Genomic DNA, 21,732 nt, shown 5'->3' with positions numbered 1-21,732 from the left:
CGCTCCATCCTATTCAGGCCGCCGTAAGGCTTTCCCGTGACTGCAAGGTACCGTTATATCTTTATCCTCCCCATTTGTCAAGCATTTCAGTTGGATGCTGGATTGTGGCCCATTGATGAACTGCATGCACAGGGTAAGGGCCATCTTCCAATCATCGTTGACGGCTCTGGAAGCGGAAATCAGGCTTCTTGGCATCATCTTCCCCGCCCGAAACCCAACCCTGTCCATCTCGATTATTCTTCCCGGCCGCCCTATCGCCCTGTTGAACAGGAAACACTCTACCAAAATGTCTGGATTGGAAGCTTTGTCATTGGTCTGCAGCATCATGCAGGTCATCTCGTTTACCAAAGAAATTTTGACCGTCTGCAAAGACGTCTACGAGGGCCGCTCAACTGCTGACAGCCAGATGGAAGAAAACGCAACATCCATCAAGGCCCTGCTGGATGAGATGAATCGTTCTGCCGGCTCTGTTCGGCAGCGGACAAAGGAGGAAAAGGAACTCTTTGCAACAGCTCAAAAGTGCAGCAAAGCCGCAGAAGAGCTACAAAAGGAGATTCGACAGGTCACCAAATACCAAAAGCCTGGGGACTACAAGAGAGCTGCCATCGCCGGATACAAGTTCATCTTTGGCAAAAGAAAGATTACGGGTCTTTACGACCAGTTTTGCAAACACCAGAAGACTTTGGAGACCCATATTCTGGTCCGTTTATGGTAGGCCTCCAATGAGAAGTTTATGTTCTTATTGTGACAACGTGATTTCCTGTTGCTAATACTCAAATTGCTATTTCGGTAGTACCAAGACCGACGCTATTGAGCTTCAGCGGCGTGAAATCTTCACTCAGCTTTCGGATACCATGAAGCACTTCATCACCCAGATGGCGGCAGGGCACACAGACATGGCCCATCTCATCACTCGCAATGGCACCCAGACGAGGGAGCAGATACAACAGTCCGAGGACCGCGTGAGGCAAGAGATTAACGATGTTCAAACGGAAGCGGTCAATGAAGCGAAGAGAGAGCGTCTCCTCGGCAGTCTGAAATATGATGCAATGAATGCTCGGCGCACTGGACTCACTTCTGCTCACGAGGCAACCTATACTTTGATATATGATTCCATTGATATGGACTCCATTGATACGGACTCCATTGATACGGACTCACCTGATACGGACTCACCTGATACGGACTCACCTGATACGGACTCGCTTGATACGGACTTGCTTGATACGGAGGTACCAGAAGTTAAAGTCGCGACAGCATGGAAAGGCTTCATCACCTGGCTAAAGTCTGAGAAAAAAGTCTTTTGGATCCAAGGAAAGCCTGGTTCTGGAAAAAGCACGCTCTTGAAGTTCATTCTTCAGCACGAGAAGACGCAAATAGTGCTCGAGAGATGGAGGCCCAACACCCTGACCGTCTCGCACTTCTTCTGGAAGCCGGGAAACCCGTTGCAAAAGAATCTCCGAGGGCTACTCTGCTCTTTGAATCATCAACTGCTGTCCGGCGACCACACACTAGTGGGCCATGTATTGTCGGAATTTCCATTTGCTGGAGGACAAGACACGGTAGGAGACTGGGAAATCACACAGTTGCAGTCGGTCTTTTACTCCATACTAAAGCAGTGCAACCGATCAGTCTTCTTACTTATTGATGGTCTTGATGAAGCGGCAGAGACGGAAAAGACTCTCCATTGGCTTGATTCTCTTATTGGCCTGCATAATGTCAAGCTGTGTATTTCCAGCCGCAGCGAGGATGTCTTCCGACGGAAGTTCTCTCGAAATGACGGATTCAAGCTCGAGGATTTGACTAGGGATGATATGATGAAGTATGCGCGGGCAGAAATGCCGCCTTCTAACGAGAGATATCCGTCAGAGTACTTGGAAAACTTGAGAGACCTACTTGTCGACAAGGCTGAGGGTGTATTCCTTTGGCTCGTCCTGGCGCTTGAAAGTGTAAAGAGAGGACTGCGCAACAACGATGGCCAGGATAAGATCCATTCACGCCTGAAGCAGCTGCCATCCGAGCTTGAGGACCTTTACGCGGAGATGTGGGACAGACTTGGCGAAGACAAGGCCATTTATCAACAGGAAGCAGCTCGATACTTCAGTTTGCTCATCACACACAACGCGCTGCTTGAAGACTTCGTCCAAAGCGTTTCCTTTTCTTTTGAATTCCACATGACCCCATTCATTCTCATGCTCGACGGAAATGAATCCTTGAGAGGGAAAATGCTCAACGCTTCACATCAGCCCTCGGTTTCGGACATTGACAAGGACTGTGCCGATGTGGCGTTGGGCGTTCCCATCAAAACAGCTGGACTGCTTGTTAACCGTTACATCGGCGTTGTCCGCAATATGAGCGTGAGACTGGAATACGCACAACTCAGGAAACATCTTTCATCGGGGGTGGAATTCCTGCATAGAACCTTGCTTGACTTCTTTGTGCAGTCCGAGGCTGGGAGGACTATCATAGCACAGAGCCAGACAAGCTGCATACAGCTGGAACTTGCAACCCTCATTCTGTGCCAGCTTCGGACTTTGGAATATGGAAATCGTTTGACCCAGTATCTGACATGCCTTGGTGGCCCACTGCACTATTGTGTTTGGATACTGGGCCGTTTCTTGGCTCAGGATTCGTCGTCGCGGAGCGTCATGGTCATGAACTTGCTGAGCGATCTCGAGAGCCTCTTTGCAGCTCGCTTGGTATCATGGGATAATAGACCAGACTGGTATCCGCCTCCGTCCTTTGATGTTCTGCTCTTCGCTGACCCAGCCTTCAAAGGGGTTCTACAATCACGCATGCAGAGCAGAGGTGCGTCTCACGCTACCGTCCTGCTACGGGAAGTCATGCGAGGATACAGTCTCAAGGACGAGTACAGCTTCAGCAACATTTGGAAGCATTTAGATCTCGAAGAATGTCTTTCGACCCTCGGCGTTGACATGAATTCCATCGACATTTGCCTCTTCAATGCCTGCTTTCAATATTGGTGGCGATCTGAATTATATGCGCCGTACGAATCGACCTTGAGTGCCGCGATCAAAATATGCATTAGCGCGCTATTCAGGGGAGATGTGACTGGTGAGCATATGCGTATGCTGTTGGCTGCTTTGAAAAGAGCACCGGATCTGTACAAACGGACTGCTGTCTACTGGACGACCATATACGAGAGCGCAGGCGGCAAAGACCACTACGTTTTTAAATACTTGCCTTTCGATAGCCTGATGAGGAGTGGTGATCCAGACGGCGAACCAGAGGTTGGATTGTTCCTAAAGACTGGAGTGACCGTCATATCGGAAGTGAATCTGAGGTATCTGATCGAAAATATCTTCAAAGCAATTCCCTCTCGTTGGAAGAATGAAATGCCGGAAGCTATTCGCGCCCAGCATTTACTAGAGGCAGAGAGCAGCAAGCCTCACATTAGACCTCGCTTTCTTATCGAAAGGGGTTTTCCCACTGAAAGGGAGCGCCGCTACCGGTTTCTGGACCAAGACATCGACATTCTGGCTGAGAACACTATCACAGAGGCTACGGATGACCAGCCCGCGAGATATGCTATTACCGATGAAAGGCTCGAGGATTATCTTAACAGATGCGAGAGCTTTCGCGGCTCTGTTCTATCCGTTCTCGCGGATGAGAGGCTTGGAATATGTCGACCTGCGGATATGGGTATCAAGCCCCCTACTTGTTGGAACTGATATCATTACTAGCAGGGGCATGCGTTTGCTTCAAAAAGCAGCACACGTGCATATAGCTAGCACTTGACTTGGCAATCTGGGAGTTTATGGCAGTTCTGAACTCTCATAGGTGTTGACTTGTAAGATGAAATAAAATGGAGAGAAGGACAATCGAAAGCTGTTGTGAGCTGTCATTGAGATAACAGTCGCATGCTTATTTCCTATTCTGGAAATAATCACAGCTCTTGGGCGAGTTAGACGCGGAGACAACTCATACCTCAGCCTCGGCTTTTACCCCCCCAAACTCCGGAGTGAAATCATCCATCGCCTCTTCATAGACACGAGACTTGGTACTGAAGCAACCAAGCCAAACTGCACGCAAAAGCACCATGGAAAGGCCAGAGATACCAGAGACTAAGCCTCAATCACGCTCTGCTGGTTCTGTAGAGAGACGCCGGCTGCAGAATCGTCGAGCGCAGCACAACTACCGTAAGCCATCTTCCTTTGCCATCAGCTGCATTTTCGTATGGTCTGTTCGCAGATACTTATAAAGATCCTACAGGTCTCCGTGAAGCAGCCAAAGCAAAGCAAGACAAGCACATTGTCAAGGCAGTCCTCGTCCAGCATAACAAGTTCCTCCTGTCTAAAGAGCCTTGTCCCGTATCGAAGCCGCGTCCTCCGTGTGGCGCTCACTTCGCATTGGCAAGCGACTCGATCCTCCCCCCTGACCACCGCCTTCTTACTCTTGTCCACAACAATATCCTACGTGGACTGATTGCAAATGCCAACCTCCTCAGCTATCCGTGGGGCGCCATTTGCCAGGATGATTCCCTCTCAAGCTTTTCCCAGGACACGTCACCGATACAATCATGCCTACCAATGAATCTGCAGCCCACAGACCTACAGCAGAGAGAGATTCACCACCCGTGGCTGGACTTGATCCCTTTCCCGCGCTTCCGTGACAATGTCCTCCAGAAGTTGGCATGTGCCTCGGAAGACTGGGACTTTGAAACCGAGCTCTGCGAGGATCTTACCGGAGCCGGACGTTTACAGCTGAGTTGTAGCCGCCCAGGCTTCATGATCTGGGGCGAAAACTCGTGGGACACACGCAACTGGGAGGTGACCGAGGAGTTCGCTCACAAATGGCACGATGTGCTAGATGGATGCTGGGACCTCATTGCATCTTCAAATACCTGGCGCAAGAAACGAGGAGAAGCACAACTCTTCGTCAAATCTGCTACCTCATTCATTCTTTCTTCCACCCCTTCTGAGTCATAACTTAGGTCACAATGACTCGGGAACCCCCAGCGACCTGCACGTATCCTTCCAAAGTCTCTCCTCCGCCTCCTCGTCAAATGCAAACGGCGCATATCCGCCATCCATCGGACCCAAATCTTGAGGAGCCTCCTTGGCATACGCGCAATTCTCCAGATAAACACCCCCCTGATTCTCCGAACACGACGCAATCGCCGCAAAGACAGTCGTGGCAGCGCCTTGCTCAGCGGTCTTGAGCTCCTCCATGTATCCAGGCGGCGAGTTCACCGGCTTGCTACTACCCAGTTCATCATACCTGTCTAGCATCGGGGTGTGAATGAGCCCCGGATGGACCGACACAGCTCTAATCCCACGAGTGGAATAGTGCCGGTCGATATAGTTGGCATGGTATATGACGGCCAGCTTCGACGTTGCGTAGGCAGACATGGGATCATTTGGCGTCTTTTCGAAGTTTGTGTCGTCGATGCGGGTTGGGAAGAGTCTGCCCGGCGGTTCTCAGGCTGACGATGCGGGAGCGGCAGGTCGGGGAGCTGCTTGCTTCGAGACGCGGGAGGAGGAGGTGCGTGAGGAGGAATGTGGCCACGTAGTTGATGCCCCAGGTGCGCTCCAAGCCGTCTTTTGTATGTTCGAAAGGAACGGCCGCGATGCCTGTATCGGAATCATTGTCAGTTGTCTGGATGATTTGGAGGCAGGATGGTTCGATACATACCGGCGTTGTTGATCAAGACGTTGATAGTCTCCGCCCTCTCGAGAAGCTCCATTGCTGCCTGTCTTACAGACGCAAGGGAATCCATGTCCATATGCACGACCTCAATATCTTGGTACTGTCTTCCTTCGAATGGAAGGACACTCGACACAATCTTGTCAATAGCTCGCTTCGCCTTGGCGGCATCTCGCGCCGTGATGAAGAGCTTTGCCCCTGTGGCGTAGAGAGCCCGAGCAGTCTCATAGCCAATGCCAGACGTTGCACCAGTTACGACAATGGTGAGTCCTGACAAGGGACTTGCATCATTGGTACGGTACTGAAACTCGTCTTGGACTATCTGGAGGGCGGTTGGACGAGCGTCTCCAGGGCCGTTGCGAGAGGCATAAGCGGCGGCGTAACGATCCATTGCGAAAAGCTCTCTGCTCAGATAGCCAAAAGAAACCAATTCTCTACTGAATACCAGAGATTTCACACAAACGATCATGAGGAAAGTGTGCGAAATAAATAGTTTTCTCATGGCAGCGAGTGACTTCTCGCGCAACCTGCTTATTGCCTAAATAGGAAATAATACAAACATCACCAAGATCGCCACCAAACTGCACCGACTCCCCACTTACAAGGTCCACATGCGTAAATGTATGACATGCAAATACAAGCTCCCGCAAGACGTCAGCATCGACAACTCGCAGCATCCACTCATGGTCAAATCGAGTAACAAGACTCAACTTCATTCCTAGCCCCAGACTGCGAGCCCTCGACATGCCTAAACGAGCCAAGTCTCCTTCTGCACTGTCAGAACTCTATGGCTCCGGAGGCGTCGATCCATCGATCCGTCGCCGATATGAATGGATTTAAGCATCGTATTTTGGATAGATTTTAGACTCCGGTTCTGTCATGCAATAGACACTGCGTCGCGACACCTCATAGGAGATTCTGTCCTTGGGATGCTCTAGGCTGGAGGTATTATTGGTATTATATTGCATCGTCGTATGTATAATCGCTTGAATCAATAAATCTCATCTCCATCAAACCATTACATCCAACCTCTCACGCCCATCCTCGGCATCCGCTCATGCTCCTCGCCAAAACCTAGCCACAAAACCCCAGTCAGCAATCCAGAGCTTCTCTCAACAACAACAACAACAACAACAACAACAACAACAACAACAACAACAACAACAACAACAACAACAACAACAACAACAACAACAACAACAACAACAACAACAACAACAACACACCGCAGATAAGCCAGAAGCAAACTCACCACCAACTCAGAGAGCCTGGCAGATTCCCATGGCAGACTTCTTATCAGCCCCCGGCGCAAGCAGGCAGATCTGGCCAAACGGGCACCCAATCACAGTCCCCTTTGTCTCGCCGCAGACGAGCTTTCCGTCGACGGTGGGAGCCGGAGCGGCGGCGGCGAGGCCGGCCAGGGCGGCGACGATGAAGGTGAGACCGGAGAACTGCATTTTTGGAGTTGTTGATGGAAAATCTTTCGGTGGAGATGTGATGTAGTTTGTTTTGTTTTGAGGCGACCTCGGTAAGGACTGTGTGTGTCTTGTTCGTAGGTATTTCTAAATGAGCGACTGGAGATGGTGGAAAAGCATAAGAGAATCTTTCCCCTTCTCCTTTCCGCCCGCATCCGGGGTGATCACTGTATTTATTATTCCTTGTATCTACGACTCGTAATGCTCCCAGTTCCCGCAAAAAAAGGAGTCAACTAGGCCCCGGAAACCACAGCTCACTTACCTCGTATTGCTTTGATGAGCCATTCGATGCGCGAAGCTCGTACAAAGCATATGACAGCATCTTCCACCTCGAGAGGGCCCTGCTACAAAGGGACGGGTCGCCTTTCGTAATGGGCTGAGGACCCCTGGCCCGGCAATTTCGGGTGCTATGTAATTTGGCCCCGCCCCTTTTTAGACCGGGGGGGACCCCTGGATGGCGCTCTGTCGGTGGACTTCATGCAACGCTCATACAACGACACAACGCCGTTTCACTCGATTCACTGATTCATCATCAGCACAGTAGGAACTAACAGCACGATCATTGCGTACATGTTCCGATTGAAGGAATGTCAAAGGTTATTAGAGGGAACCAAGCCAACCACACAACTCCCACAACTCGTATTATCCCCAACTGCCAACCCCATCGCCTGTCCCTGAAACAACCCTAGCAGATAAAGTTATATTGACCAGGAAGCCTCACCGGGGACGGCGGTGGAGTCTCTCCCGTATACCGCAATGATCATCCTGGGCCCTCATGCGCCGCTCGGTGATGGTCGTTGCAACACCGGAAAGATGCCCGCATGTCACGTTCAGATAGCAACTTTGGATGCTACAACTTCGTTGGCAGCTGATGCTTCCAGGGTCCTCTTCTCCCGGCCCGTATGCATCGTAGTATTTTACCCCAGACGGGGGCCCATCTCTCCTTGACTCGACCTGCAGGTCTATCCGTTTCCGTGATCGAGTGAAATCACTCGAATGCCATGACAAGCCAATCATATATACACTCTTTTCCCCATCATATGCCATGCCATGTAAACACAAATGATCCCATGCCTCCAATGCTTCAAGCAAACCCATGCGCCATGTAATGAGACCGTCAGATGCGGTAGCCACCGCAGTAACGCACCATCATGCCATCTCTAACACCGTGTCCCGTGGTTGTGTCGTCTAGCTGAGGAGTTCTTTGATGTCCTCAATGCGCTGCAGCTTCTTCTCTTCATCGCTCATCATACCCAGTGACGTTGCGCTGCGAATCTGGTTAGCCTCCTGAAACGTGAACCAATTGTCCTCTGGCAGCACTCACATAAACTTCTTCCTATCCTGGATCCTCAGCATTCTCTCCTCCACAGTCCCCCTGACAATGAACCTCTTCACCACCACCTCATCTTGCTGTCCAAGTCTGTGCACCCGATCAATCGCCTGCAGCTCAACGGCAAAACTCCACCACGGATCCATCATGAACACGCGCCCCGCGCTCGTGAGGTTCAGGCCCACGCCTCCAGCACGCAGGCTCATCAGCATCACCACGAAGCCCTTGCTGTCTGTAAACTGTTGCAACACCGCTGCTCGGGCCCGCTGTGTCATGCTGCCATCGAGACGCAGAAACTTGATATTGAAGCGCTTAAGGGCAGTTTCGATGAGTGTGAGAAAGGACGTAAACTGTGAAAAAACAATGGACTTCATATTCGGACGCTCTCGACGCAGTGCCCGGAGTTCCGATATCAGAGCGGCAATCTTGGCAGAGGACGAGTTGAGCCCGAGTCGTTGGAGGCTGAAACGCGGCTTCGCCGAAGCAAACGCCTCCTCGTCGTCATCGTGGCGTACAACCTCGAACAGATCTCGCTGGTTGATCGGTGCACGGCAGTTGAAGCACCTCGGCACCCTCGCGTGATCTGTCTCGTGCTTGATAAAGCCCATCAAGCACTTTTTGCACGCAGAGTGCCAGCATCCAGTCACAATCTGCTCATTCATCGGCTCGTCGAAACAAAGGGGGCATTCCTTTTCCGCTTCATTCCGGATCTCGTCTAGGGCGTGCGCCCCGAATGTCTGCCTGTCATTGGAGGCTTCGTCTGTGATGGCGGTAAACTGTGTGATCAGCGACTCGAGGTCCATATCGTCGCCCAGGCCCGTCACCGCATCAGCCGCAGCGCCCGCCTCTTCTTCGTCGGCGACAATGTCCTTGTTGCGGACCAGAACAGGATGACAGCACGATTGACGGAGCCTCAGAATCTGAGCAAAGATGGTCGTGAAGGCCTTGAGCACCGTTCCGGCCTCGACATTCCTGGTAAGCGTATTTTTCGCCTTGTTGAAGATGTGGTCGTAGATGTCTCGCTCCGGCTTGGATAACTCCACCTCAACGATCTCGATCTGTTTCGGCGGGAGCTGCACCAGTGGCTGGCCGTCTGGCGTCTTCATGTCCTTGGTTCTTCTGGTCACCAGTGGCTCCAGGACGGTCTGCACCACGTCCAAGGCGCGCACAAAGTCGCCAGACTCAAACGGCACGGTGATGAAGGTCTTCCAGAACGAAAAGTTGTTCCACGGCTCAACGCCCAGGAAACGCACCAAGCTGAATAGGTCTTCCAGTCTATTGACGATAGGGGTGCCCGTCAGTGCCCATCGATGGTCCGCTGAGATCTCGTAGCACGCTCGCGCCGTCTTGGATGCCCTGTTCTTGATGTAATGCGCCTCGTCAAGAATCACGCGAAAGAACTTGAGAGAGAAAATGCCGGTATGGAAAGACCTGTCGCCGTTCTTCGCGGCAATGCTGGTGTACTCTGACAAAACAACTCCGTAGCTGGTGATGACGAGATCGGGTGCACCGGAGCCGGAGCAAAGAGCCTGCAGATTCACTGCCTTCTCAGCACCATAGTAGAGCTGAATCTTCATGCTGCCCGCCATGGAAGCCTTCTCGGCCTCGCTATACCATTGTGACAATAAGGACATTGGGGCAACCACCAGCGTTGTGCGAGGCGCATCCAGTACGTTTGACGAATTCTTGCCCAATCGTTGGAGCTGGCTCAATCCGTCCACAGAAGAAGGGACTCTGGCGCTTTGTGAAGGCTCGGATCGGTGCGTGTGAATCAGGCTGAGCATCTGAATTGTCTTTCCCAGCCCCATTTCATCAGCAAGGATGCCGCCGAGACAGTGCTGCTCCTGAACTGGAAAATCCAAGGAGAGATCGCCAGAGTACGGGTTGACGTAAAACTTGGACTGTCCCTCTACTGAAGGCAGATCCTTGTCGTCGACGTCTTTGATGGGCCACACATATTCCTCCCATAGCGGATGCATCGAGGGTTCCCTATGGCTCTTTTCATCCTTTTCCTTGGCCATCATCCAGTGCAGGGACTGCTTCTGATATGGTCGAAGCGTCATGGCAAATGTGCTCGCCGGCTCAGCTTCAGGCATGTTAAAGTCGAATGTCTGGGCTTTCTTGTAGAGCGCGTCGAGCTGGTCCTGTTCGAGCTCCTCTCCCTCCTCCGGCTCGTCAGACGGTGATGAGTTCCCAGATTCCTTGCTACCATTCGCAGCCGCCTTTTTGGAGTCCTTCTGCTTCTGCTCGTCCATCTCGGCAGCCTGGAGAAGCCCCGACCTCCCGTCTTTCGCGGCAGCGTTGGCGACGACGGGCTGAAGATTGATCTCCTGAAACAGCCTGACCAGGGCAACCTGTCTCAGGCGAAGTTCCTTCTCTTGCGCCGTTTCAGTCTGTTGTTCGAACCAGGTCGCTGAAGCATCGCCCGCGGGCGCGAAGCCTCGGTCGACAAAGGCAGAGTCGAGCAGGTAGCATCGTAGCTGGAGGAAAACAGTATCGTTCGTTCGCGCACGCTCGGGGCAGTACACGCATGTTCCCTCAAACTTGCAAATCTTCTGGTCCATCAGCGTCGACACCCAGTTGGCCGTATCCTTGGCCAGACGCCCAATTTCCTGGCCCATCTGGTTCGTAAATCGCACGATAACGTCGACCCGTCTCGAGGCAGCCGTATTTGGTTTGGCCGGAGTAGGAGGAGCTCCAAGCCGGGGCTTCGTCTTTGGCGGCAGAGGAGGCTGTATCTTTTGGCGCTCGATCCTGACGGCTTCACCGTGCTTCAAGAGATTCGTGCCGCTTCTGGTGGCCCATCCCTCAACGCCAAAAGCGCCCACGTATCGTGCAGATGGTATGTTGCGTCGGATGGGAAGCGGCGACGGCTGACTGGGCCCGTCTGTCGACTGTGTCCGGCTTAAGCCAGAAGATGCGGGCTTCGATTTCGCCATCAATTTCTTGTAGGTGCCGTCAAAGTACATGTTGACGGCTCGCTCCAGGTTGTTTCCGCAGTGTTGCTGAATCGTACGCAGGATGTTGGCGGAAACTTTGCATCCGACAAAGCTCTCAAACGTGTCTCGATCAAAGGTCACGGCCGAAGACTCGTGCTGTGTTGTGGGTTCGTTCGATGTGGTCTGCTGCCGCTCTGAGGGCGTCGACTCACCCGAAGCAGCGCCATCGTCACGATAGCCCGAGGCGCTCCGAATGATGCTTCGTCTCTTCTCCGGCTCCCAGTCGTCGACATCCTCTTCCTTCTTCGGTATCGCTTCATCCTTCGGTATCACTTCGTCCTCCTCATCCTCGTCCTCAGTCTTGAAGAAGCGCCTCGGCTCCAGCGACGAGCTGTACTCGCGCTTCGGACTAAACGCCACCGGATCAGACGACGCCTCATCTGGATCCTTGAAGAATCTGCGCCTCTTCACCGGCGGCTCCTGCGAGGATCCCAGCTCCATCTGCAAAAGTCCAGCACGTCACAAAAAGCCGTGACACGCGCATCTGGCAGCCCAAATCTGCCGGGAGACGCGACTCGTCTCTGACATGTCGCGAACCGTGTAGAGAGGTCACATGACCGCGTCATCCCACTTAAAGAGGGCCCCGCATTTGTCCGTCGGAGTAATAGGCTGGCCAATCATAAGCTGCCCGTATCAGAGCATTGAAAACGCAGCTTCTTTCGTCACTGGAAATACTCCAGAAAAAAATAGCGGCCAATGCAATGCGACTCTCGCCCAGGCATCACCACGATGGTGGCAATCGACTGACGAGTCTCGGGCTGTGAATTCGTGGCTGCATGCATCGTCCCAGCGCTCTAGGCAATGGCCTGAAAAGGCTCGTCTCAGCTCCTCGGGGCTGTCGCGGCTTCGTGACGGAGACCGACGTCGAATCAGCTCGGCGATACTGCTTGAAGCAGCTTCAGTACGGCTTCTTCTCCCCAATCCAGCATCCAGACGGCCCCTTATCACTGCTGGCACAGCTTTTCTAACACGCAATTGGCTCATCCCCCATCTGCAGGACAAGCGACTACGATGCTCACCTCATCCGCCGCTTCATGCCTCCCCCCGTCCAGGACACGTACGCGGCCCTGCGCGCCCTCAACCTCGAGCTCGTCCGGCTGCCCGAGATGGTGTCGAATCCCACCATCGGCGCCATGCGCGTCAAGTTCTGGCACGACGCCATCGACAGGACCTTTGCCGGGCAGCCCCCGCGCGAGCCAATCTGCATCCTGCTGCACAAGGCCCTGCGCGAGCTGGAGCAGCGGACCGGCGGCGGCTCGTCGTCGACCAAGAGCATGAAATTCTGGGTCTCGCGCCTGATCCGCACGCGCGAGAGGCACATGGACAATCGGCCCTTCGCGACCCTGGCCAGCCTGGAGGACTATGCCGAGAACACGTACTCCACGATCATGTATGCGACTCTGGCATCCATGCCGCTGCGGTCTATGCACGTGGACCACCTGGCCAGCCATATCGGCAAGGCGTGTGGCATCGTCGCGGTCCTGCGGGGAGTACCCGTCCTCGCCGCGCCCCCACAGCCCGTCAGGTCGCCCTCCGGCCTCGAGACCCCGAGCCGCAGCCAGGCCCTGCTGCTGCCCCTCGACGTCATGGCCGAGGAGGGTGTCAAGGAGGAGGAGGTCTTCCGCCAGGGGCCCAGCGCGCCCGGCCTGCAGGACGCCATCTTCAAGGTGGCTACGCGCGCCAATGACCATCTCATCACGGCGCGGGAGATGCTCAAGCGGTTGAAGGCGGGGCAGGACGCGGGTCACGAGTTTGAGCATCAAGGCGAGGGCGAGCACCACTATGTCGACGAGGAGAGCGATGCCACGCGGGATGTGCGGAGAGGCTTCGGAGTCTTGCTGGAAGCCGTGCCAGCGGCCCAATGGCTGCTGAGCCTGGAAAAGGCAAACTTTGACCCGTTTGCCGTCAGAGCGGGCGGATGGAGGCTGCCGTGGGGGATCTGGCAAGCTCTGTCCAAGGAGAGGATATAGCCAGATACCGCATACTCAACACATTGATAGACTTGTACCAAAATCACTGTAACTATAGCATTGTCACCATTCGATTTCTTATACGCAAAGCCAATTGCATCTCGGTGTATGCTTTCCCGTTAGACGGCTAAATGCACAATTCCGCACACGAACTCCGTCTCCATACAGTGGGCTGAGTGGGTAGTTCCGTCACCACCCTCACCACGGCAGAACCTCGGCATGCCATCCCGCTCAGAATTTCAACACCCTCCACGCAGAGTCGCATGTCCCTCCAAATCCATCCTCCAGAACCGCTCGTAGGTGCCGTCGCAAAGATGCTCTACGAACTGATAGCCATTGTGAGTCAATCCCATCCTCCCCTCCAACAATACACATCTCTTTTCTACTCAACAGCCCTGCTAACCGCCATTCTAGGTCCGGCCGGGCAACCTCACCGAGGTAAAAGAGTACGTCCAACATCCCAAGCTTCATTTCAATCTCCAAGCCCAAACCCTCACCCCCAAAATCCCAAACAACATACGCCCCCCCCTAACATCACGAGTTAGAATCGCCCAAACAGTAGGCTCCCTCGTCCTCCGCAACGGCGGCGTCATCCGCGGCCTCTCCAACTGGGGCGTCTTCTCCCTCCCCAAGCCCGTCTCCGTCCACCAGATGAAGCACACCCACGGCCACTACTTCGTCATGCGCTACGACTCCTCCGCCGCCGTCCACCACGACGTCCGCTCCACCCTGCGCCTCGAGCCGCGCATGATCCGCGCCGCCCACGTCAAGCTGGGCGACGGCAAGCTTGAGACCGTGTCGAGGTTCGGGCCGCCCAAGTGGAGGACGCAGGGCAGTGAGGCGTGAGGAATGAATGAAGAGAGAAGGGGAGTTACGAAAGATTGGTTGTGTCGTTTGCCCCTCAGAGATTGGGATCAAATGAAGACACGACCAGCTATTGGAGGTGTACGTACGGGTGTATACCTCGTGTAAGATTATGATCATGTCCAAAAAAGAGGAAGTGCCAACAGGGAAGGGAACGTTTGATGCCTGACAAGAAATTGGTGGAAGAAAAGGGCACTTAAGCATCCGATATACTCTGTACATATCCTTGGATGTCTGCATGGGAAACGACAAATGTCACATGCTATGGGCGACGATAGACGGCTCTTCGAAATGTAGCTATGCTTTAGTAGCTAGGGTATGGGTAAAAATAACAACAAAGCCTGCCAATTCCAACTCAAGTCGATCCATGGTTCTTTATTTGTCGCTCAAAATCTATGCCATTGCAGAATTCAAAGGTGCAGGGGCTGGACTGCCATAATCAGGCTCATCAAGTAAGGCTTCTAGCATCATGGCCAGCCAGCCTCCATCTCAACCTCCAAATGTAAGCGCAACTCGCATCGGCCTGCATACCAAAGATGAGACCCTCGTCCATTCTCGTAAATGGCGTATGGATACGTAGTAATCCCAGGCAGTTGTTGCATGCGGTCATCAGGACCCATGGTCTTATTGGCCATCGACTTCCATCGTCTCGGGCTTTCCGACGCCTCTTTGCCTGCACCACTGGACAAAGTCGTCAATGACGCTCGGCCATGCGCCGTCCTCGCTCCAGAAGGACAATGACTCGTCATTGATACTCTTAAGGGCAAACTCCAGAATCATGTTCCACATGTCGCGGTTGACAGATCGGGTCCACTTCTCGCCCAGGAACGTCTTCCACAGCTCCAACCAGTCGTGTTTGCCCTTCCATACCATGCCAGGGGCTGAGAATAGCATGCTCCAGTAGATGAGGGCGTTGTCCAAGGCCAGAGCCTTTTGGTCCTTTTCACGGCCAGCGACGAATGCGTATCTGTACACCTTCTTGAACAGCGCCGGATCACGCGACAGGTTGGAGATGAGGTTCCGTACATGTTTGGCGTGCTCCTGATGCGATGCCTCGACCCTGCTAAGAGTAAGCAAGAATCGTTGTGTTGCGAATAACTCCTTCGCTTCCCATTAACCTACCCGCTTGATTTCCAGCCGTTGATGTAACCCTCTCTGGTAATTTCGCCCACGCTCGGGGCCTGCAGCAGCTCCAGCACTACGAATAACTCGGCGTTTTCTAAGCTGATGTTGAGCTTCTCGCCCAGATAGTTCATGGTCGACTCCAGCTCCAGCTGGTCCTTCTCGTCGTTTTCTTCATCTAGACAGGGGTTGATCGGTAAGCATCAGGAAAGGTATCGTTCAGGTAGAAGCATCAGAGCTTACCCCTTAATGAGTCAAACAGCGCATCCAGCTTCGCATCCAACGGAGACGGTCCCTTGCCCTCATTGGCCGTGTTCATAAAATACCTAGATGCATCACGTTAGCAGCTGCCGCCGTGCAGGTCGTGCATCGTGTTCCAGTGGTGTGAGAGAGAAAGGAACGAGGTATGCAATGCCACCACTAAGCAGCAAATTGCCATAGTCATCTCGACCAGCGTAGTCCCCCTCCCCCTTTATGAAGATCATGATGCCCCGTCCCGATGACCCAGCCAGGCGTAGATAAATTGTACCGTCCAGATTGATCCGCGGCAGAGCCATCTGCGCCATGCTTCTCCCGTTTCTTCTTGGAGAGCCACTGGGGGACGGCCTTTGCGACTTTGGACGGCAGATTCTGTTTGACGCCTTTCCAACCCAGCATCATACTGGGCCTGATCCACGGGATGCATGCGTCCCGGAGCGCTGGGTCGTCGTCGTCGTCCTCGCTGGTCAGTTGGAGTGATGCACTTAGTAGCCAGGCCGGATATTGCCAATGCGTGCAGATCCAGATCTCGAATTCGGAGTAAACGGGAAAATGCAAAGCGTCTTGTCAGTCGAAGACGAAGTGGCTGCAGCAGACCGAGGAGCAGACCGAGGGACTCAAAGACGAGGACGGCGAGGGTGCAAATTAACGCAGTCTCGACGAGGGTGCGGCTTCGATGTCGATCAGAGAATGACCCCCTAGAGTCTGGACACGCCGGCGAGCCAGTGTAATTTTCTCAGAACAGAGGCTCTGAGGCATCCGGAAGCCAGCAATTGGATACGATCTTGCAAGGTAACATCTTGGCATGCTGTCGCTTTCTGACGTCTCTGTTTCAGTAGCATCGGCGGCGCTCGGCCATACTCTGGTGAGTGTCCGACAAGGCGGGCGGGCTTCGCCTTAGTGGGACCCCCACAAGCAATCCACACCGATAACAACATTGGGAGCCTGGCGATGCATCATCTCACAGCGAAATTGTCCGAGAAGCGCCGTGGAGAGTCTGATTCGAGGAATATCCGATGGCCAGGACGGGCGAGGGGGAGGGGGCAGCATATCGGGAAAAGTAAAGGCGGAGATTTGAGGCTCGCAAGGGGACGTGGAAAGCAAAAGGACGGGGGCCTTATGATTATGATAGCGAGTACTTACGCATCCACGGCTTCCTCAAGCTTGTAGCCAGTCGACTTGAGATACTGCTCACATCCTCGTGTCAGTGACCGAACTCACGGGTTGCAGGACATGGAAGCACCACATCGGGATGCACGGTTGCTTTGCCGCGGATCCGGCCTCACGTCCAGCAGGCGCCTGAAGCCGAAAGGGCCGGCAAACAGGGTCAGCCTCATGCCAGCCTCATGCCCCGATTTAATCCCGGCCCATTGATCCGGGATGAGCCCAAGCGAGACGTAGCCGTGGGACGTGTCAGGTTTGTTTGGGAGCATGGAGGGGAGATCCCCGTTGGGCTCGGCCGGACCACCAGCGAGGACGGCAAGCATAGCAAGCACCCAGGGCAAAAGCAACGTTGGTGTTGGTTAGGTATCTGACGTACCCGAGTCGCCTGCCGTTCCGTAACCCCAGTGAGGCTGACGAACTGCGCAAGCAGCACCTTCTGTTGCGCCGACGAAGGGGGAGGCATTGTAGCGAGAAAAGGAAGGTCGACGAGCGTTGGCTGCGTTTGCCGGGTCACACGAGGCCCTTTGGGCGTCGGTCGCTGTGCGGTAATGAGCTGAAGCTGTCGAGTAAAGCCTTTGAAGCACCGAGTCACCAAGCGCCGGGCGTCGTGGGCGGTAACGTCGTAGGTCTAGCGTATCGTGATAGGCCGTTGCCTGCAGGAGACGAGGTTCGCTATTGGCGAGCGTATCGATCGTGCGGTGTCGTCGTGGAAAGGTCGCAGATGTCGACAAGTCGCAACGTTCGACTGGTGGCGGAAAGCTGCTGTGCACGAGGGCAGCTGCAGACGACGCAAGTAAGACAGCGGCGGATCGAGTGCTTCTGTCCGCTATCAGGCGAGAAGTGAAAGAGGACAAAGCAGAAGAGATCGAGCGGCGACGGGGGAGGAGGAGAAATCTCGCAGCTTGGTGGTTCTGCTTGCGTTGACAGAGAGCAGAGAAGCGGATTGGAATCGACTCACGCAAGGCTGCGATGGTGGGGTTCCCGGTGTTTGGGCAGCTAAGAGGTACCGCTGGGGCGCTGGGGCCGTAGGCAGAGATGCAGGTAGGTGCCTAACTGGCTGCAGCGGTGTTGACTGCTGTAGTGGCGAGGCTCTGGAGAGCCGAGGTGTTTGTAAGAACCTCAAATTGCTCCGTTGAGAAGAGCATGTCTGATGATTACGTCAAATTGCCTTACACTGCTGGCATAGAAATTATAATGAGTTTGTCCCATAGACTCAAGCAGTAGAGATAGATCAAGTACTCCAGTGATGCCCAGCAAGTCTCAGCATGCAAGACATGGACGCTGCTGGCCTTGCATGTGGAGAGAGGGTCAACGGACATGTAGTGAAGGAATGGTTTCTCTTCATGTTTCATATAGATATATCCCTCTCAAGCTTCTGAGTATTGGGCGTTCACCAACATAAATCATCCAAATTTCAGTGCCCCGAGTCAGCGAGGTCCCTTCTTCCAGAGTGCGTCGAGCGTCTGCTCTTTTACATGTACGTTGTTGGTCTGATATTGAAGCTAGAGCGATCAAATAGCGCCGCACTGTGATTGAGCCACTGAGTGACCCTGGATTCCCCATGCCCCACTCCAGCAGCAGCTCCATTATGGCAAGCAAACACAGTGCGGACCACTCTAATCAACGCGCATCGGTTGTGTACATGCACCGAGACGCGTCTGTCTCTTATCGCCCGTCTTCAAGTTGCTATCAGCCATTTCCACAGAAATTCCAACCATCACCGGCCGAAGCAGCAGACAGTGGCTGCATGCGCCGCAACCTGCTCCTGTGCGTGATCCAGCCGGTCATGTCATGAACCATGGCCTCGCACTCTTCAGACAATGAGGGCTCCGGCTTCGACCCCTCGGTGCCGTTCCAGGGCGTCATTGTGTGCTGCACCAGTATCCCACCAGACCAGCGGGTTCGTTGAAGCATCACGATAACAATCCCTCTCTTCTACGCCACTAACAGCGATATCCGGAGCAGACAGACATTGCCCAAAAGGTGGCCGAGCTCGGCGGCGTGCACAAATACGACCTGACTCCCGACGTCACGCATCTCGTCGTCGGCGATTATGATACCCCCAAGTATCGCCATGTCGCCCGCGAGAGGACCGACATCAAGGCCATGGACGCTGCCTGGATCAACGCCGTCAACGAGCTATGGAAGAACGACGATGAGATTGACCTTGATGCCCTGGAGAAGAGGTACCAGCTGAAAGCATTGGAGACGAGCGGCGCCGAGCCATCGTCGCAGGAGGACACATCGCCCGCGGCCCGCGGATCGCTGCTGATATGCTTGACGGGATTCGGCGACGAGAGAGACAAGATTGCAGAGATGATTACGCAGAACGGCGGCCGATACACTGGCGACTTGACTAGGAGGTGCTCGCATCTGATCGTCAGCAAGCCCGAGGGCAAGAAGTTCACAGCAGCCAAGGCGTGGGGGTTGCACACGGTCACTCTGGACTGGCTCGAACAGAGTGTCGAACGCGGCATGATCCTGGAAGAATCCAAGTTTGATCCGCTATTGCCACCGGAGGAACAGGGCGTTGGCGCTTGGGTGAAGAAGGATCTCAAAAGGTCGTCTCTAGGGAAGAGAGCAAGGTCAGCCGTCGTCGGCGGCGGGCGAGACGAAGGAATGCGAAAGCTTCGCAAGACTGCCAGCATGAAGATGAGCTCGCAAAGAAACGATCTCTGGGGAGACATATTAGGCAGATCGGCTTCAAGAGAGTACTCCTTTGCCCACGAGAATCCGCCTGGAGCACCAGCAGTGGCCCCAGCCCCAGCCCCCGCCTCACAAGTCCCTACTCAGCCAGGATACTCTCTCGCACAGGAGGAGCAAGGTGTCTTTGCCAATTGCGTCTTTGTCGTCCATGGATTCCCCCAGCAGAGAGCGGCGATTTTAGAGCAGACTGTCGTGACTCTCGGCGGCAGCATCGCCTCATCCCTGCAGTCTCCCGCCATGCTATCTCAGCCAACAGACCCTGAGCACTACCGATTCCTCATAGTTCCCCAGACTTCACAGCCCGACACCCACCCCGAGTTGCCAAACGAACACATCCATGTCGTCACCGAGTTCTACATCGAAAACTGCCTTCACAACAAGCGCTTCTTCAGCCCCAACGAGCAGGTCCTGGGACGGCCGTTCCCCATGTTCCCCATCCCTGCTTTTTCGAGCTTGACCGTGTGCAGCGCCGCCTTCACCGGGATCGAGCTCAACCAAGTCGCCAGAAGCGTGGCTCAGCTGGGAGGCAAGTATGAAGAGGCATTCCGGCGGTCAACAAACGTGCTCGTGTGCAAATCCTTGTTGGCGATGCGCAAGGAGAAGCTCAAGTGCGCACTTGACTGGGGCGTGCCTGTTGTCTCGGCGGACTGGCTGTGGGAGTGCATATCCAGCGGCAGCCTGGTTCCCATCCAAGACTTTGTATACCCAGAACTCAAGAAACGCCGCGTCAAGCGAGATCCACGAGACCCCTTTGTCAATGATGATGATGAGGAGGAGGAGGAAACAGAAAAGCAGCCCCGAAAGGCGCCGGTGACGACGAAACCCGTAGCAAAGCCGGGCGTCGACACAACCGCCTTTGACAAGAACGCCCCTGGACGAAGCCGCGCCAAGCAGACGCTCGAACCCGTAACATCGGCAGATTTCATAACGGCGCGAACACATCCGGCTGAAACGGCGCTCGCTCTATCCGAACTATCGTCGGCCGCGCTCAACGTGTCGCCAAAGCAGCCCGCAGCCAAGGGCCCCGTTGCCCGCACCATATCCGCGCCAGCCAAGCTGCCTCCCATCGAAGAACAAGAACAAAACACAGCGCCTCGCCGTCTTCCTGCCGCTTCTGAGCCAAGGGATCTCCCAAATACACTACAGCCAAAGCAGCAATCAATCCCACCCCCTGAACCCGCAAATCAAACTCCCCAACCTCCCGAAACAGCAACAACGGCAGCAGCAGGAGCGCCATCCGCCGAACAACTCGAAAAGCAACGCCAGCTTGCCGCCGCCGCCGAACTCCGCCAGGGCCTCACATCCGCCCTATCCGACCTCACCACCGGCTCCGAAGCCGCAACGCATGACCTCCCCGATGCGCGCGTCCTGCGCCGTCGCCGGCAGAAGATCCTCGGCCGGGCAATCAGCAACGCTTCCAACGCGAGCAGTGCCGCCAGTATCGACGGCGCAGCTCATCCGCCTCGCGCTCTACAAGAAGACGACGATGAGGAAGAGATGAGAAGGCAGCAGTCTCCGCCGGCAACGCAGCTCGGGTATCGCGATCCAGAAGCAATGGAGACCAAGGCCATGCTTATGAGCAGGATGACGGGTGCTTCTGCAGAAGGGATACCGTCAGAAGGACTTGGACGAACGAGGTCTTCGAGGAGGAGATGAAGCATCTTTCTTTTACTATAAGGAGGCGTCATGATTCTTTCTTCTTCGTCTTTCATCATTGTTGGGATATATAGGAGCAAACGGGCAGCGAGGGGTAATCTATTTGTTTAGAGACGAACAAAAAGGGGACATCGAGTTTGCTTTTTCCATGTGGGCAATGTGTTTGAATAGCGAGTTAAATGTACCCCATATATGACAGTTTATGATAGATTGATTCATGGCATTTGATATTCGACATAATGACACACTTCATTGAGAGTATAGAACAAGACATCTGATAGTAGATACCAGAGTAGTACTTACTGAAGAATGCAGATCTAAAAAGGTATAGAACGGGAGAAGCATGATCAGGGAGGAACATGGAAAGGAAGATATAAAAAAAAAAAAGCAACCAATTAGGTTTGCTACTGGATATCTATGGCCAACTCCTAATGCATCATATCCCTGACGTCGAAGAATTAAAGACCCAAAGAAAGTAAGGAAAGCCACGCCACTTTCTGGTCATGGAATGCAACAGCCCC

At 54.1% G+C, this 21,732-nt stretch overlaps 9 protein-coding genes across 9 annotated transcripts; 5 read left to right on the top strand and 4 right to left on the bottom strand.

Annotated features, from left to right (window-relative positions):
• Positions 1-286: 286 nt before the first annotated feature.
• Positions 287-2,864, top strand: BBK36DRAFT_1088679 (hypothetical protein; the record flags this gene model as incomplete). The annotated part of the gene is made up of 2 exons (XM_024888995.1): positions 287-711; positions 794-2,864. Coding segments are annotated over 2 exons (2,496 nt in total), but the record flags the coding sequence as incomplete, so codon positions are not given.
• A 1,680-nt stretch (positions 2,865-4,544) lies between these two features.
• Positions 4,545-4,949, top strand: BBK36DRAFT_1121776 (hypothetical protein; the record flags this gene model as incomplete). The annotated part of the gene is made up of 1 exon (XM_024890865.1): positions 4,545-4,949. A coding segment is annotated over one exon (405 nt), but the record flags the coding sequence as incomplete, so codon positions are not given.
• Positions 4,950-4,955: 6 nt separating this feature from the next.
• Positions 4,956-6,062, bottom strand: BBK36DRAFT_1203989 (NAD(P)-binding protein; the record flags this gene model as incomplete). The annotated part of the gene is made up of 3 exons (XM_024897291.1): positions 5,656-6,062; positions 5,452-5,594; positions 4,956-5,387 (listed from the first exon to the last, which is right to left on the bottom strand). The coding sequence occupies exons 1-3, from the start codon at positions 6,056-6,058 to the stop codon at positions 4,956-4,958; spliced, it is 978 nt and encodes a 325-aa protein (XP_024748363.1). The 5' UTR covers positions 6,059-6,062.
• Positions 6,063-6,926: 864 nt separating this feature from the next.
• On the bottom strand, positions 6,927-7,124 carry BBK36DRAFT_1169823 (hypothetical protein; the record flags this gene model as incomplete). Its single annotated transcript, XM_024895369.1, has 1 exon — positions 6,927-7,124. One exon carries the CDS (start codon positions 7,122-7,124, stop codon positions 6,927-6,929), a length of 198 nt encoding a protein of 65 aa, XP_024748362.1.
• Positions 7,125-8,330: 1,206 nt separating this feature from the next.
• On the bottom strand, positions 8,331-11,912 carry BBK36DRAFT_1122495 (hypothetical protein; the record flags this gene model as incomplete). The annotated part of the gene is made up of 3 exons (XM_024890952.1): positions 8,331-8,409; positions 8,467-11,594; positions 11,703-11,912. The coding sequence occupies 3 exons, from the start codon at positions 11,910-11,912 to the stop codon at positions 8,331-8,333; spliced, it is 3,417 nt and encodes a 1,138-aa protein (XP_024748361.1).
• A 270-nt stretch (positions 11,913-12,182) lies between these two features.
• BBK36DRAFT_1135655 (squalene/phytoene synthase) lies at positions 12,183-13,457 on the top strand. Its single transcript, XM_024892716.1, has 2 exons — positions 12,183-12,372; positions 12,469-13,457. Exons 1-2 carry the CDS (start codon positions 12,248-12,250, stop codon positions 13,439-13,441), a joined length of 1,098 nt encoding a protein of 365 aa, XP_024748360.1. The 5' UTR covers positions 12,183-12,247; the 3' UTR covers positions 13,442-13,457.
• A 298-nt stretch (positions 13,458-13,755) lies between these two features.
• Positions 13,756-14,287, top strand: BBK36DRAFT_1122142 (ribosomal protein S6; the record flags this gene model as incomplete). The annotated part of the gene is made up of 3 exons (XM_024890911.1): positions 13,756-13,779; positions 13,856-13,887; positions 13,987-14,287. The coding sequence occupies 3 exons, from the start codon at positions 13,756-13,758 to the stop codon at positions 14,285-14,287; spliced, it is 357 nt and encodes a 118-aa protein (XP_024748359.1).
• Positions 14,288-14,929: 642 nt separating this feature from the next.
• BBK36DRAFT_1169820 (DUF298-domain-containing protein) lies at positions 14,930-17,312 on the bottom strand (the record flags this gene model as incomplete). The annotated part of the gene is made up of 6 exons (XM_024895368.1): positions 14,930-15,365; positions 15,428-15,605; positions 15,671-15,753; positions 15,957-16,088; positions 16,829-16,872; positions 17,226-17,312. 6 exons carry the CDS (start codon positions 17,310-17,312, stop codon positions 14,930-14,932), a joined length of 960 nt encoding a protein of 319 aa, XP_024748358.1.
• Positions 17,313-18,647: 1,335 nt separating this feature from the next.
• Positions 18,648-21,211, top strand: BBK36DRAFT_66540 (hypothetical protein; the record flags this gene model as incomplete). Its single annotated transcript, XM_024898466.1, has 3 exons — positions 18,648-18,749; positions 18,800-20,281; positions 20,351-21,211. 3 exons carry the CDS (start codon positions 18,648-18,650, stop codon positions 21,209-21,211), a joined length of 2,445 nt encoding a protein of 814 aa, XP_024748357.1.
• Positions 21,212-21,732: the final 521 nt, after the last annotated feature.

Source organism: Trichoderma citrinoviride, assembly GCF_003025115.1.
Source record: "Trichoderma citrinoviride strain TUCIM 6016 unplaced genomic scaffold BBK36scaffold_9, whole genome shotgun sequence".
NCBI classification, from domain to species: Eukaryota; Fungi; Ascomycota; class Sordariomycetes; order Hypocreales; family Hypocreaceae; genus Trichoderma; species Trichoderma citrinoviride.
This window is presented reverse-complemented; position numbering and strand designations above follow the sequence as displayed.